Source organism: Mus caroli, unplaced genomic scaffold (genome assembly GCF_978045245.1).
Source record: "Mus caroli unplaced genomic scaffold, Mus_caroli_1 scaffold_6, whole genome shotgun sequence".
NCBI classification, from domain to species: domain Eukaryota; kingdom Metazoa; phylum Chordata; class Mammalia; order Rodentia; family Muridae; genus Mus; species Mus caroli.
In genome coordinates, this window is record NW_028227261.1 from 113451742 (window position 1) to 113466802 (window position 15061).

Consider the following 15061-nt stretch of genomic DNA (forward strand, 5'->3'; position numbering starts at 1 on the left):
TACACAGCTTTCTCTATAGCCTGGGTCTCAGGAACCTCTGTGGCCTTCTGCAGGCTACCTCTGGTCTTAGAGATAAGCCAGACACTTGGCATGTAGTACTGGGCTTTCCTCTGGGACTATGAGGCCCAGAATTCACACCTGGAACTCCACCTCTGACCTCACAAGGGCTGCCTCAGAACTCAGTCTCCATGGTGCTACTGGTAAGAACAGAGATGCTATTTTGGGCAGTGTGTATGGACTTGGCTTAAGGGGCATGAGCCAAACCCCTGCCCTACTGACCTCTCCCCTGGAGAAGCACAACAGAACTCACAGCCACCCCCAGGGAGGGCCCAGAGGCAGGCTCTAAGTGAGGACTCGGAGACCGCAGAGCTACAGTTCAGTTGCAGCTTGAGTCTGCAACTGAACTGATGGAGAAACAGAATCAAGACCGGCTGTGAGACCGAGGCTGAAAGACACAGAGCACTTCAGAGAGTGAGCGAGTGAGCGGGGCTGCAGGTAGGCTGGGACAGGGGAGCCTCCTTGGGGCAAGCCCAGCAGGGGCTGTTTGGGAAAGAAAGTTCACCAGGAGTTAGAGTATAACTCTGTCCTGGTTCAGCCCTGTGTGGCTGTGTGACACTGACAGATGGACAGATTGGCTGTCACTTGAATGTGGCAGGATCATAGCTGCTGAGTGGAGCAGGGGGTGGGAGGGTGCATTGGGCTGCACCATCAGAAAGGCCCCGTGGAGGGAGGAGGGGAGGGCAAACAGACTGGGCAGAAGTGAGGCAGGTCAAGAGATGGGTCTGCTGATGGCATCTTCCCCAGAATCCTCCTCAGGCACTTTAAGGTTAGGGATATAAATTGATGCTTCATCCAGAGAAAATTGGGTAGAGCCTGTCTGAGGGCAGCTGTCAGGAGTTGTCAGTTTAAGAGGAGGATGGGATAGAGGGTAAGTTTTACAGAGGTGGGAGAGTCAAGTTTAGCACTGTGTTATCCAAAGCTAAGTAGATGGCAGACTTGGGGAGGCCAAGAGGGCCTTTGAGGAGCCCTGATCTTGAGGTCCAGGTTTCTGGGGTAGCATGAGTAGAGGGGGGTGGGACTACAGGACACTTTCACATTGCTTGAGGCATTCTCTCCTTCCTCCCTCTTCCCTCCTCCCTCCAGCTTGCCTGGGTTTGGGATAGCGCTGTCCTGATTGCTTCTCCCCTGAGAAACGGAGGTTTAATGGGAATATGGGGCCAAGTTCTGAATCTCTCACTCAGCCCTAGGTTCCTCTCCAGTACCACAGAGTCTAAAACTCAGAAAAACAATGGTCGATATCAGGTTAAGGGACGCTCTGAAGATCGGGATTGAGGATACAGGGCTGGTGAGCAGGCTCTGTCTGCCCTGTGGAAATGGCAACTAGCTGACCCAAATCTATCACCTTTGACTCTTGGTGATGACAGAGTCTGCACGAGTCAGGGTTCGGATCTCTTTACCTCCTTAAGCCTCCGCTCCAAGCCTTGCTCTCGCGGCTCTCCAGCCACGTGCTGGCCTCAGTTGCTTTTTGTACACATGCTCAGACTCCCTCAACAGTTCTTCCCTTTTCCCGGAGCTCTCTCCTCATATTTACCCACATGGCTACTCCTTCAGCCTTTCCACTCATTTCCAAAGAGGCCCCTCAGTCAGGCTTCCCGAGACGACTGTACTTCCGGTCCCACTCCCTACGCAGTGGCAGCTGATGCATTCCTAGTGCCCTTCCTCTGGTTTCTAGATCTCTGTAGTCCTCACTGCCCTCTCAGGCAAGCATGCCTATTCCAACTCATTGCTGAGTGCCACGAGAATACAGATGCTCGCCCTTTGTGCCCTCTCACTGGGACCCAGCGGCTCCCTCTGCATTGACGACCTTGTTCTCTCAGCCATGTCTCCCTTCTTGGCTTTAGACCTACTTCATAAGACCAGCAACTCGACGCCGGGTGAAAATAACCATCTCCGCACTGCACCTCCACCCTCTCTCGTCTTCCTGTGGTCTCAGCTCAGACAGGGGTCCCCCTCTCCTCTGCTCCAGCCAGAAGTCAAGGGTAACGTCCTTAATGTTCCCTCTCCGCCATGACTCTCATCTAGGCACTGATACCTTAAATACCTAGGCTTTGTGTCTCCCCCACTCATTCCCCAAGGCCCACCTAGACACACCTGTCCTGTTCCTCTTCATCCCTGAGACCCAGCACCTTCCCCAGACGCCAGCCCTGTACCACCTAACAAACACCGGTGTCTAAACCTCATTTTTTCATCTGTCTATCCATCAAACAAAGCTTTTATTGAACTCCTTAGGAAGGTTTTGGCGTCAATCTGGTTAGGATAGAGAAAGAGATTGCCCAGTTCTTGGTAGGTTATTCAGCCAGTGATCGTGCACATCTGTGGGCCTGGCACTGAGGGTCCTCGGGGAGGTGAGACCCTGTCTCTCCTTTCCTCCTCCTCATTGCTCCTTCACCCACTCACTTCCAAGCACCTCTCTGCTGGCCTGGTTGTAGAAGCCCAGTGCATTTGCTGAATCCCTCCCCCACCTTCTGAAGAACCTGGTTTTTGTTTTCAGGCTTCTGTGCTGTTTATAGAGCCCGGCATCAGATTTTGCCAAACCTCATGGGCAGAGTTCCCCCACTGTTCCTCTCCCCAAGCTCTGCAGAGAGACAGACACAGCTGAGCTCTGATTCCCATCTACCCCAGACCCTTCCTCCTCCCCAAAACACTTCCAGTTCCCTGCCTACCCCCTTTGCAAAGTGGCCACATCGGTACACCCCTCCTACCTGTTCAGTCTGGGACAGAAGGAAGAAGAGGCCTAGATGGGTCATCTTACCTTCCATGTACCTATAGCTCTTGGGTGTCTTCATCCCAGCTCTCTCTACTGCCCTGGGCAGGAGAAGGTACTCGGGGAGAGGCGACTTGGTTACCCATTAACTCAGCCATGAGTTGAAGGGCAGATGGGCAGGAGGCAGACTTGAATCTCCTTTCTGTTTGTTGGCTTGGTCTGCTGCTTCAGGTCCATCCACAACTCCACAATGGCCCCCAGGTCTGTGCTGGAGACCATACAATCAGTGCTACAGAGGAACATGGTGCGAGAGTTTCTGGCAGAGTTCCTGAGTACCTATGTCATGATGGTGAGTGGCTGGGTGGCCTTGGGTGGCTGGGGGGCAACAGAGGCAGTCCTTTAGCCCCTCCCTACTGTTGACCCTAGGGTCATATCATTCCTTCCCCTGCCTCTGCGGTGGGAGCTGGGGAAGAAGAGAGGCCTTCATCAAGTCTTTTTGGGATAGAGTGGAGTCAGAGGCTGGTGGATGGGTGGGAAGGAAAACCAGTACTGAGGAGACTGAGGAGAGCAAGGCATCATGGTTCCTACCTGCAGTGTCAGCCCTTGGGAGACCTAAGGCAGGAAGGTTGAAGCCAATTTGAGGCTAGCCTGCTGTGCATAACAAGTTCTAGGCTAGTCAGGGTTCTACTGCAAGGAACTGTCTTAAAACAAAACAAAACAAAACAAAACAAAACAAAACAAAACAAAACAAAACAAAACACAGTGACTCAACCAACCAACCAAAAAGGAAACAATGTGAGACCTGGGCTGGATGATGCCCGCTCGTGAGGCTGAGGCAGGGAGGGCCTGGGCTTGATGATGCCCGCCCACGAGGCTGAGGCGCGGAGGGCCGTTGAGAGTTTGGGTGCTCTGTCTTCCTGCTCCATCTCAAGTTCAAGACCAGTGTTGAGCTACATGAGAGGTGGGGAGACCTTTGAGAATTGATCTGGGAGAAATGGGTCGTCTGTCAAATGGGGATGAAGGGAAGGCTAGGCAGCTTAGCAGGTAAAGATGCTGGGTGAGCATCTCTGATCACCAAGGTCAGTCCCTGGAGCGAAGGTAAATCTGAAAGGAGAACACTCCCTCCATTAAGCTGTTCTCTGACCCCCACACTCGCCTCCACAGGGATATGTGCACCCCACTCCCATCATACACACGCGTGCTCTTTAAGAAGTAGTGGAATGCTATGGTTCTGTTTGGTGTTTAGAAGGTAGCTGTGGAGAGGAGCTTTTGTTATTGGAGACTGGGAGATGATGGAGCTAGGGATGGACAAGAAGACAGACACTTCAGGAACTGTAGACGCATCAGGGAGACTTTCAAGTCACAGACGAGGGGAGGCTCTGAGGGTCCATTCTGGAGCGCAGTGTACAGGCTCAGAGATGAAGCTGATGTGGATACAGATGCTATGCCAGTGGAGGGATCCAGGAAGTAGTTAAACAGGGGGCGCCGTTGCTCAAGGGAGGTGTGGGCGGGAGCGAAGGAGGTAAAGTTCACCATGAGGGTGATTATAAAAATTGTTCAGAATTAGTGACGTGGGAGGGACTCTGGACATCTGGGCTTTTGTCCTAACCCTGACTGTCAACAGCTGACTGGAGCAAATCTCTCCCTGGGTCTGAGCCTGACTTCTCAGTTTCCTAGTGTGTGGGATCCCAGTGTCTGGGGTTGGGAGTTGGGTCTGAGTTCTGGCTCAGCTGTATAATGTTCCATGGACATTGTAACAGTTCCGGGTTAGATCCTTTGTTGGTAAATGTGAACAATGGCATCAAGCCGAAAGACTGATGTGAAGGGAGTCACGTGTTGGCACCCAGCATGTGTTGCCGTGTGTTGCGCACATGTATGGTTGGTTCCTTGTTAATTATTATTAAAATTTTTTAAAGATTTTATTTTTAATTTACAAACATGTGTGGGTATTTGTAATGCCAGTTCAGGTGTCTTTGGAGGCTAGAAGAGAGGATTGGATCTCTTGATCTCGTGTGAGCTGTCCCCTGTGGGTGCTGGGAATTGAACCTGGGTCCTCCAGAAGAGCAGCCAGTGTTCTTAAGCTCTGAGACATATCTCCAGCCTGGTTTTGTTTTATTTTTTATTTATTTTTTTTTCTGAGACAGAGTTTCACTGTATAGCTCTGGCTATCTGGAACTTGCTTTGTAGACCAGGCTGGCCTCAAACTCACAGAGACCCACCTGCCTCTGCCTCCTAAGTGCTGCAATCAAAGGCGTGCACCACTAACACCTGGCTGTTGTTTTGTTTTGTTTTTTAATTAAAATAAATTTTAAAACTTGTGTGTGTGTATATGTGTACCTGTGTGTGTGTATCTGTGTGCGTGCGTGCTTGTGTGTGTACGTGTGCACTGTGCACATACATGTCACTGGGGTCATTATTTTAACAGATACCCCAACTATGCTTTCCTCTCTGCATCTCTTACCTCCATCCTTAGCTTCTTGGCTCCTGAGCTACAGGGAGGACAGCCTGATCCCTCTCAACATAGAGCAAAGTAACTCATTTATGACAAGACATTCCAGTCCTGTGAGGGCTGTTAAACCTTGGAATGTAGGAGGCTAGAGGGTGCTGCCCCGATGATGGAGAGGAAGCGGGAACTGTGCATGTGGCGTGACACTGCCTACAGTGCCTTTTTAAATGTTCTTTTCTGGAGGTGCTGGGGATCTAACCAGAGTCTCACGCGTGTGCAGCTAGTGCCCCATCACTATATCTCCAGCCACACCCCTAGTCTCTCCTTTTGGTTGTTTTAATTTTTTTTTCTTTGTGTGGGCATAAGCTTATTATTACAGTGTGAGTTGGAAGGCCAGAGGACAGCTCATAGGAGTGGGTTCTGTCCTTCCTCGATGTGGGTCTGGGGGAATGAACTCCAGTTGCCAGGATTGGCAACAAGTGCCAGTCTGTTAAGTCTTCTCACCAGGTTCTCTCTCTCTCTCTCTCTCTCTCTCTCTGTCTCTCTCTGTCTCTGTGAGTCTCTCTCTCTCTCTCTCTCTCTCTGTCTCTCTCTGTCTCTGTGAGTCTCTCTCTCTCTCTTTCTTTCTTTCTTTCTTTCTTTCTTTCTTTCTTTCTTTCTTCTTCTTTTTTTTTTTTTTTGAGACAGGGTTTCTCTGTGTAATAGCCTGTCCTGGACTCACTTTGTAGACTAGGTCTGCCCTGTAACTCTCTTCTTCTTCTTCTTCTTCTTCTTCTTCTTCTTCTTCTTCTTCTTCTTCTTCTTCTTCTTCTTCTTCTTCTTCTTCTTCTTCTTCTTCTTCTTCTTCTTCTTCCTCCTCCTCCTCCTCCTCCTCCTCCTCCTCCTCCTCCTCCTCCTTCTTCTTTGGTTTTTCGAGACAGGGTTTCTCCCTGGCTGTCCTGGAACTCACTCTGTAGACTAGGCTGTCCTCGAACTCAGAAATCTGCCTGCCTCTGCCTCCCAAGTGCTAGGATTAAAGGCATGCGCCACCACTCCCTGACTCATTTCTTTCTTTCCTTTAAAATTTTTGTTTGTTTGTCTGTCTGTCTATCTGTCTATGTCTGTCTAAAACAGGAAATTTCTATGTAGCCTCAATTAGCTTCAACTTTGAACTCCTTCTGTCCCAGCCTCTTGAGTGGCAGGGTTAAGGGTGTGTGCCTCCATGCTAGGCTTCCTTTCTTTTATTTTGGAATGTTATTGAGCACCTACTGCATACCAAGCACTACCATGCTGCTTAGACACATCTTACACACAGCACCTTCCCAAATCTTTACAATGGCCTGTAAAATAGGTACTAAATTATTAATAATTTAAGCAGGATCTCTATGTAGCCTTGGCCGTCCTGAAACTCACTTTGTAGACTAAGCTGCCTTGAACTCACAGAGGTCCACCTGCCTCTGCCTCCTGCATGCTGGGCTTAAGGGTATGTGCCATCACACCTGGCCTGAGATGGGTACTAGTATCACCCCCACTTTACAGATGGGAAAATGATGGGTTCTGTGAAACCAGATCACCTGCCCAAGCCTAAATCCATTTCGGGCCAGGCCAATCTACCTTGCCCGTCCTTCATGCCTTTGCTCTGTCCCTCGGCTTAGAGATGGCAGACTTGCTAAGATCCTGGCTGGTTAGCTCTCCTCCAGCTTGGGTAAGGCGACTTGCTTTCGGTCCCTGGGTGGTTCCAGAGCATCTGGCCTTCAGGTACCATCTGTAGAACGGGAGCAGCAGCCTTAGCTCCAATCTTTCTCTGGGAGGGTTTAAAAGCAATGCCTGTAAAAAGAGCTCGGTGAGGCTGGATGTCTGTGGGACAGCGTGCTGTTGTTATTTTCAGTTTCCAGTTCTGTGCCAAGAAGTGGGGGCTTTTGTGGTTGTAGGAAGCTCAGTAAATCACTAGGATAAAGGTTCTGCCAAAAAGGCTACCGTGACCTTGGGCCCTACACACCGCAGCTGGACGAGGCCAGTTGTTCTTGGAGCTGTTTTCCTGGCTGTTGCTGGGACTTTGGTGGGCTGGGCTACATTCACTGATCAGAGAGAGGAAGGTCTGGAGCCACCAAGGGCCCTGGAGACCTGGCTGCAAATGTGAGCCACAGGGCAAGGATTGCAAACTTGGCTGCCACGGTCGGATGCTTTGGCCTCGGTTTGTATAAGGGTGTCGCTGCATCTGGTCCCACTGTCAGTTGTCATGGAGAGTGGAGCGAAAGCCAGTGTTCTCAGATAGTCTCATTTTTCAAGAGGAGCTGAAACTTCCAAAATTAGCTATCCCAACACAACCCAAGTGGTGGATGGGTCAGTGCAGCATGCAATGCCACTCGGAAGACCTGGCACAGGACCACATCGTGTGAAGCCTGGCCACACATTAATCACCATTAACAAATGCCTTTGAAGCCAGGTGTGGTGGCACATACATGTAATCCCAGAACTCCAGAAGTTGAGGCAGGAGGACCTTGGGTCAATGGCTTTGATTTTAGTAGGATTGAAGTTGGACCTTCTGTCTAAAGCCCCTCCATGCTTTCCCAGGCCTGTCACTTCCTATACCTCTGGGCCTGTCAGCCTGGCCTGGCTTCCTTCCACACCTGTCACTTCCTGTCTGTTCAGGCTGCATTTTCTCCTGGACTGCAAGTCAGGTCATCTCTGGGCTCTGCTGTGCCTGCCCTGGGCTCCTGCAGGGCCTAGAGAGCCCTGCTCAAATGCCTTTTTCTGCCTTCAAGGCCTTTTCCTGCCTTTCCCCCTAAGGTTTGCTTGTTATTGATTTTTAAGTGTGTGTGTGTATGTGCATGTATGTGCGTGCGTGTGTGCACACCAGTGTGTATGTGCTTGTGAGTTCAGGTGTCCATGGAAACCAGAGGCATCAGATTTCCATGAAGATGAAGGTGCAGTGTGTGAGCTCTTAGCCATGAGCCTCTCTCCAGCCTTTTTTTTTTTTTTTAATTTTGGATAAGGTCTCACCATGTCATCCAGGTTAGCCTCGAATGTGGGATTCCATGTATGTGCTACCATACCTGGCTGGCTTGCTTGTTTTATCCCATTTTTCACACATGTGTGCACATGCATGTGGAGGTCCAAGATCAATGTTGAGACTCATCACCCTTCCATCTTCCTCATTCAGACAGGGTCTCTCAGTCAAACCTACAGCTTGCCCATGTGGCTAGTCTTTCTGGTCAGATCGCTCTAGGGATACTCCCTGTCTTTGCCTTCTGAGGTTGGCGTTACTGGTGGGACAACACACCCTTTAACATTTAAGTGGGTTTCAGTGGATTTGAACTCAGATCCTCACACTTGCCTGGTTTGCGTTTTAACTGCTGAGCCGTCAGTCTCCTTAGCTCCCACTCTTCTCTTTTAGAGACAAGGTCTCACTGTATTGATAGCCCTGGCCCCTGGTTGGCCTGGAATATACTGTGTGGAACACAATGCCTTGAACTCAGCATAGACTCTTCTGCCTCTGGAGTGCTGGGATCACAGGCGTGCATCACCATGCTAGGCCTGGTTCTTCCCAACTGGGCCCCGCCCCTGAAAGCTGTTTGAGCTCCTGCTCCCCAGAGAAAATTATCATGGGGTCTCCCTGCAGCTCCTCGCTTTCCTACCTGTTACCTGTACATGTACCTGTCTCCCTCAGCCAGGCACCCACACCTACTCACCCAAGTGCTTCATCTGTTTCACTCTCTTTAACCTTCGTGTCTCTCTCTCCTCTCTCTCTCTCTCTCTCTCTCTCTCTCTCTCTCTCTCTCTCTCTCTCTCTCTCTCTCCTCTCTCTCCCTCCCTCCCTCCCCCCTCATCCTATTAGCCTACCAAAGTCTCTCTACCCCAAACAACACAAGACAGACTCAAACACACCAGCAGTCTATACAAGTTCCTTCCGATTCCTCTTATCTGGTGGGGCTGTGCTCACTGGCAGAGCATTTTCTTTTATGAATAAGGGCCTGGGTTCCACCCTTAAGTACCTCAAACAAGAAGAATCCAACACCATGTCCCTTCACATTATCTTTGTTGGACACAGGAGTGGTGTGTGCCTGAGGGGGATAGAAACCGCTTAGGCGGTTGAAGCTATTCTGGGCAAAATTGTGAGACCTTGTGTCCAAAACCCAAAATGAAACAAACAAACAAAAAAAAACTTCATCTTTTCCTTACTACCATTTGCCTCTCAATCTCTGGGACTCAGCCACTGTCCCCAGGGGCCAGAACCACACAGCACTCAATCCCAGTGACTTTTGGAGTGTCACACCCAAAGGAATGCTAGTTAGACCTTTATACACGTGAGTCAGGCTGCCAAGTAGAGCTGACCGTGCTCTTCTTGGGATGCCAGCTCACCCTGGTGTTTATGACGTTTTTTGTTTCTGTTTCTTTCTCTGTTTCTTTGTTTCTTTGTTTCTTTGTTTCTTTGTCTCTTTTCTTTTTTCTCTTCTCTTCTCTTCTCTTCTCTTCTCTTCTCTTCTCTTCTCTTCTCTTCTCTTCTCTTCTCTTCTCTTCTCTTCTCTTCTCTTCTCTTCTCTTCTCTTCTCTTCTCTTCTCCTCTCCTCTCCTCTCCTCCTCTCCTCTCCTCTCCTCTCCTCTCCTCTCCTCTCCTCTCCTCTCCTCTCCTCTCCTCTCCTCTCCTCTCCTCTCCTCTCCTCTCCTCTCCTCTCCTCTCCTCTCCTCTCCTCTCCTCTCCTCTCCTCTCCTCTCCTCTCCTCTCCTCTCCTCTCCTCTCCTCTCCTCTCCTCTCCTCTTCTCTTCTCTTCTTTTCTTTTCTTCATGGTTTCTCAGTGTAGCCAGGGTGTCCTGGAACTCATTGTGTAGATCAGGCTAGTCTTGAACTCAAAGATGCACCTGCCTCTGCCTCCTGAGTGCTGGGATTAAAGGGGTGTGTCACCCCTACCCCCACCTCCCTGCCCAGCTGTGTTCATGACATTCTTTCATTTTGATATATGCTCCAGTTGGATTCTGACTCCCACCATGAGTCCCACACAGGTTCAGTTCTGTACTCTCCCCCCCCCCCCCCCGCCTCATCCCTGGATGGAGTTGGTTCTAGCTCTCATAGCCACACTTCCTTCTTCTTCTTCTTTTTTCTTTCTATCACAAACAAAGCTGTACAAAGGGAAATACACTAAATCAGAAATGTAATTTAATATTTTGTAGTAGCTATATTAAAAAAAAGGTAAAAGGAACAGGTGGAACCATTTTGAATCACTGTTGTATTTAAACCATATATCACAAACTTTGTGTCAACATGTTGCCAATGGTAAACTGCTAAAGTGGTCCTCGTTTCTGATTGTAAGTCTGTGAAATCAGGAGCCACGTTCCAGCAGAGCCAGCTACACCTGGCCAGTGCCTGCATGTTAGAGGACACATCTCTTCACTCTGATTTCCAGTAGCTTGACCAGTAGGGACCTATTCACAGCACAGGTACAAAACACACCGGCACTGGGAAGGAAGTACTGACTGAGTGTAAGTATTTTTTCACATGCTGTTTATCTTAGTGTGTGTTTATGGGTCTCTGTGCATTTACGTGTGAGCACGTGTGTGTCGTATCACACCTGTGGAAGTCAGAGATAACTTTTTTTTTTTTTTTTTTTTTTTTGAGACAGGGTTTCTCTGTGTAGCCCTGGCTGTCCTGGAACTCACTCTGTAGACCAGGCTGGCCTCGAACTCAGACATCCGCCTGCCTCTGCCTCCCGAGTGCTGGGATTAAAGGCATGCGCCACCACTGCCTGGCAGAAGATGACTTTTTTGTTTGTTTGTTTGTTTTTTGTTTTTTGTTTTTTCGAGACAGGGTTTCTCTGTATAGCCCTGGCTGTCCTGGAACTCACTCTGTAGACCAGGCTGGCCTCGAACTCAGAAATCCACCTGCCTCTGCCTCCCGAGTGCTGGGATTAAAGGCATGCGCCACCACTGCCTGGCAGAAGATGACTTTTTGAAGTTGGCTTTCTCCTTCCATTATGTAGGTTCTGGGATCAGACTCAGGTGGTCTGGCTCAGTGGGGAACACCTTCTCCTGTTGAGCCATCTCTCTGGTCCCTTAAATGTTTTATGATATAGGACCAGTTGTTCCAGGCAGAGGGTTAGCCTTCCTAAGAACACAAAGGACATTCCTGTTGGCAAGGACAGACATAGATGGCTTAGCATGTCTCATGTCATGTGACCTTGAATAGGTCATTATGTTTTTTTCTAAGCTTCAGGTAGCCCATCTGTGGAATAGGGCAAATAATGATTCTTTCACTTGGACTTTTAGAACCTCCTTAGGTAAGCCCGTAGTGCGCGATGCCTGCCGGGGGTTGGGGGTTCACAGCATCTGTCCCTCCCTTGAAGCCCTGCTCCCACTCCTCACTTCAGGTGGCTTTGGACTGTCAAAACTCTAGCCTCGGGGTGTGCAATCCTCTACCTGGATCCTTCTTATCGCTGTCACGCGGCTCTCCCTGACTCTGATCTGAGAGGCCTCACTAGGGGGTCCAGGAGAACAGTTTATATATATAGAGAGAAGGCAAGGCAGGGTCTTTATGTGTGGCCTTGGGAGGCCCAGGGATGTGAGCACGGGGGCGGGGTGGTAGAGGATGCTGGGCAGGCCACTCCCTTAGAAGTCCTCCCTCGTAGGTGTTTGGCCTTGGTTCCGTGGCTCACATGGTTCTAGGAGAAAACTCTGGCAGCTATCTCGGTGTCAACTTGGGTTTTGGCTTCGGAGTGACCATGGGAGTCCATGTAGCAGGCGGCATCTCTGGTGAGTGAGCCCATATTGGCCTTACTGGCAAGGCCACATCTTCCCTGAGGTTGTTTCTGCCTCCTTCAGCCCCTTCCCTGGCACAACTAGAGAGTCACCTTTAGGTGACTCAAGAGGGAGGAGGACCTTGGTGACACCCTGGCCTCTGCCCATGTCTTCCCAGATTCTTCATGGACCCTTTGACTCATCATCTTTACTAGCTGGGTTATCTTCGGCAAAAGATTAAGCTTCTCTTCCCGCACTTGTCATATGGTAGAAAGGGAGATGGAAACGCTGTGTGTGGTCTTTTCGCAGAGAACATCCCATAAACTCCTATTCACGGTTGACATTGCTGTCATTCTGTTACTTGTTTCTTTACTTTTATCCCTCACTGCACCTACAGGGGCCCACATGAACGCGGCGGTGACTTTCACCAATTGTGCACTAGGCCGAATGTCCTGGAAGAAGTTCCCTGTATATGTGCTGGGTCAGTTCCTGGGCTCCTTCTCAGCTGCAGCTACCACCTACTTAATTTTCTATGGTGAGCAGTCTTCCTGGATTGTCTACCTCCAGCCTCTTTTACTGAAGCATGGCTGGATTCCATCTTGGTATCCTGTTCTGGAAGAAAAAGAAAAAAAAAAAAAAAGCAAGCAAGCAACCAACCAATCCCCCCCACCCCATCCCCAACCCTAGCAGAGTAAAGCCCTTGAACTATTCCCAGCATATGTTACAACCTCCTTTGGGGACCCCAGTGGGGATTAGCTCAATCTTTGTCTCCACAGGTGCCATTAACCACTTTGCAGGCGGAGACCTGTTGGTGACAGGTTCCAAGGCCACTGCAAACATTTTTGCCACCTATCTTCCTGAATACATGACACTGTGGCGGGGCTTCCTGGATGAGGTCAGTGGCCAGGGAATTCCCACCTCAAGTCCCGCATGAGAAAGAGAGCAGAAGAATTCTGCACGTCTCTGCCACTGCAGATCTGGGGTCCTGCTGAGTGCCTGGGACTTGTCCCCAGTGGGCTGCTCTGGCATTTATTCCCCAGGCATTCGTGACTGGGATGCTGCAGCTGTGTCTCTTCGCCATCACGGACAAGAAGAACAGTCCAGCACTTCAAGGGACCGAGCCCCTCGTGATAGGCATCCTTGTTACCGTCCTTGGGGTGTCGCTAGGCATGAACTCCGGATATGCAATCAACCCATCCCGTGACCTGCCTCCCCGGTTGTTCACTTTCATTGCTGGCTGGGGCAAACAAGTGTTCAGGTACAACCCCTGCCGGACCCCATTCCCGTCAGCTTTTGGGGGGGTCCCTGCATGCAGAGGAGTGAACTGTTGGGGTGCACAGAAGTCTTATGAAGTTTCCAGGTGGTCTGGGAGGAGGAGAGGCCCCAAAGATCTTCAGTTGTAGATCCTGATATTGAACCGTCAACTGTGTCCCCCGATGAGGCTAGGGACAAGAGTCCCTTAGGGTAGATGGTCTCCCTATGTTGGTCTGAGCTGGATACAAGAGGCATCCCGGGCATAGGTATCCTTAGCAGGCCTCCTTCTTTTTGTCTGCAGAGCCGGAAACAACTGGTGGTGGGTGCCGGTGGTGGCACCCCTTCTGGGCGCCTACCTAGGTGGCATTGTATACCTGGGCTTAATTCACCCCAGCATACCACAGGATCCTCAGAGACTGGAGAATTTTACAGCAAGAGACCAGAAGGTAACTGCATCATGCAAGAATGCAGCTTCTGCAAACACAAGTGGCTCTGTGCCTCTAGAGCACTTATAAGTAGAGCTTATCTTTGACCACAACCGTACTGCAATAAAGCACACCTCCTATCAGTGGTCCCCCACTCCTTGGGATCTCCTGCAGCTGAACTCCCTCCTAAGTTTTTCTGGGAGTTTCTGAGTTATTCCAGCCTGGTACTTGTTGTGTAGAGCAGGCTGGCCTTGAACTTGTGATCTTGCCTCTTTCTCCTGAGTGTTGGGGATACAGGCATTTACTGCCCTGCTTGGCATATTCCAGGGTGATTCTGGGCTCTTTTCTGAGTACTAGAGCATAGAGTCAGAAGACTCCAGCTCTTTCCAGTTCTAGGAGGTGGGGTGTCAAGGGGAAATGTCTACTTTGGGGGCTCAGGGTGAGTGATATAAAGGGCTTTTGTGCATCAGTATGTGTGTTGGGGGAACAGTGAGAAAAAGACCGGAGGTAGCTGATGGGGGATCAGATTTGGGGGTCTTTGACAGTTTTCTGGACCAGGGTCTCCTGGCTTCTCCCTTCCTCTAGTTTTGAGCCAGAGAAGGTAAGGCTAAGAGTTTACATCAGAATTCCTCAACTTTTTTTTTTTTTTGTTAATGTCTTCCTCAGTGGCCTTGTAGTTCTCCACCCCTGTTTTTCTTAAAATTATGTAGCCCAGGCTAGCCTTGACTGGAAACTCTATATAACTAAGTTTAGCCATGAACTCTTGATTGTCTGGCCTCCACCTCCTGAGTTCTGGATTATGGTGTGTACCACCATTCCCAGTTTATATGTGGTGCTGGGATCAAACCTAAGGCCTTGTGTATGCTAGGTAATATCTATATGTGTATGCTAGGTAATATCTATATGTGTATGCTAGGTAATATCTATATGTGTATGCTAGGTAATATCTATATGTGTATGCTAGGTAATATCTATATGTGTATGCTAGGTAATATCTATATGTGTATGCTAGGTAATATCTATATGTGTATGCTAGGTAATATCTATATGTGTATGCTAGGTAATATCTATATGTGTATGCTAGGTAATATCTATATGTGTATGCTAGGTAATATCTATATGTGTATGCTAGGTAATATCTATATGTGTATGCTAGGTAATATCTATAGCTAACTTAAATCCCAGCTCCCTAGTCTTTTCTTTTCTTTCTTTCTTTCTTTCTTTCTTTCTTTCTTTCTTTCTTTCTTTCTTTCTTCCTTTCTTTCTTTCTTTTTTTTCTTTTTTGGTTTTTCAAGTCAGGGTTTCTCGGCGTAGCCCTGGCTGTTCTGGAACTCACTCTGTAGACCAGGCTGGCCTCAAACTCAGAAATCTGCCTGACTCTGCCTCTCAATTGCTGGGATTAAAGGCGTGCGCCACCACTGCCCGGCCCCAATTTTTTCTTAATTAAAAAATTTTAATACCACA

At 49.3% G+C, this 15061-nt stretch overlaps 1 protein-coding gene across 4 annotated transcripts; it reads left to right on the forward strand.

Annotated features, from left to right (window-relative positions):
- The first annotated feature begins 183 nt into the window (after positions 1 to 183).
- Aqp7 (aquaporin 7) lies at positions 184 to 15061 on the forward strand. Of its 4 annotated transcripts, none has more exons than XM_085839420.1 (8): positions 184 to 495; positions 1902 to 2039; positions 2996 to 3113; positions 11810 to 11933; positions 12316 to 12453; positions 12695 to 12813; positions 12959 to 13176; positions 13452 to 15061. In XM_085839420.1, exons 3-8 carry the CDS (start codon positions 3015 to 3017, stop codon positions 13702 to 13704), a joined length of 951 nt encoding a protein of 316 aa, XP_085695546.1. In that variant the 5' UTR covers positions 184 to 495; positions 1902 to 2039; positions 2996 to 3014; the 3' UTR covers positions 13705 to 15061. The 4 variants fall into 4 exon arrangements, with proteins under 4 accessions (XP_085695546.1, XP_021016573.1, XP_021016574.1 ...); XM_021160914.3 differs by having other exon boundaries at positions 13474 to 15061; XM_021160915.3 differs by lacking the exon at positions 1902 to 2039 and having other exon boundaries at positions 13474 to 15061.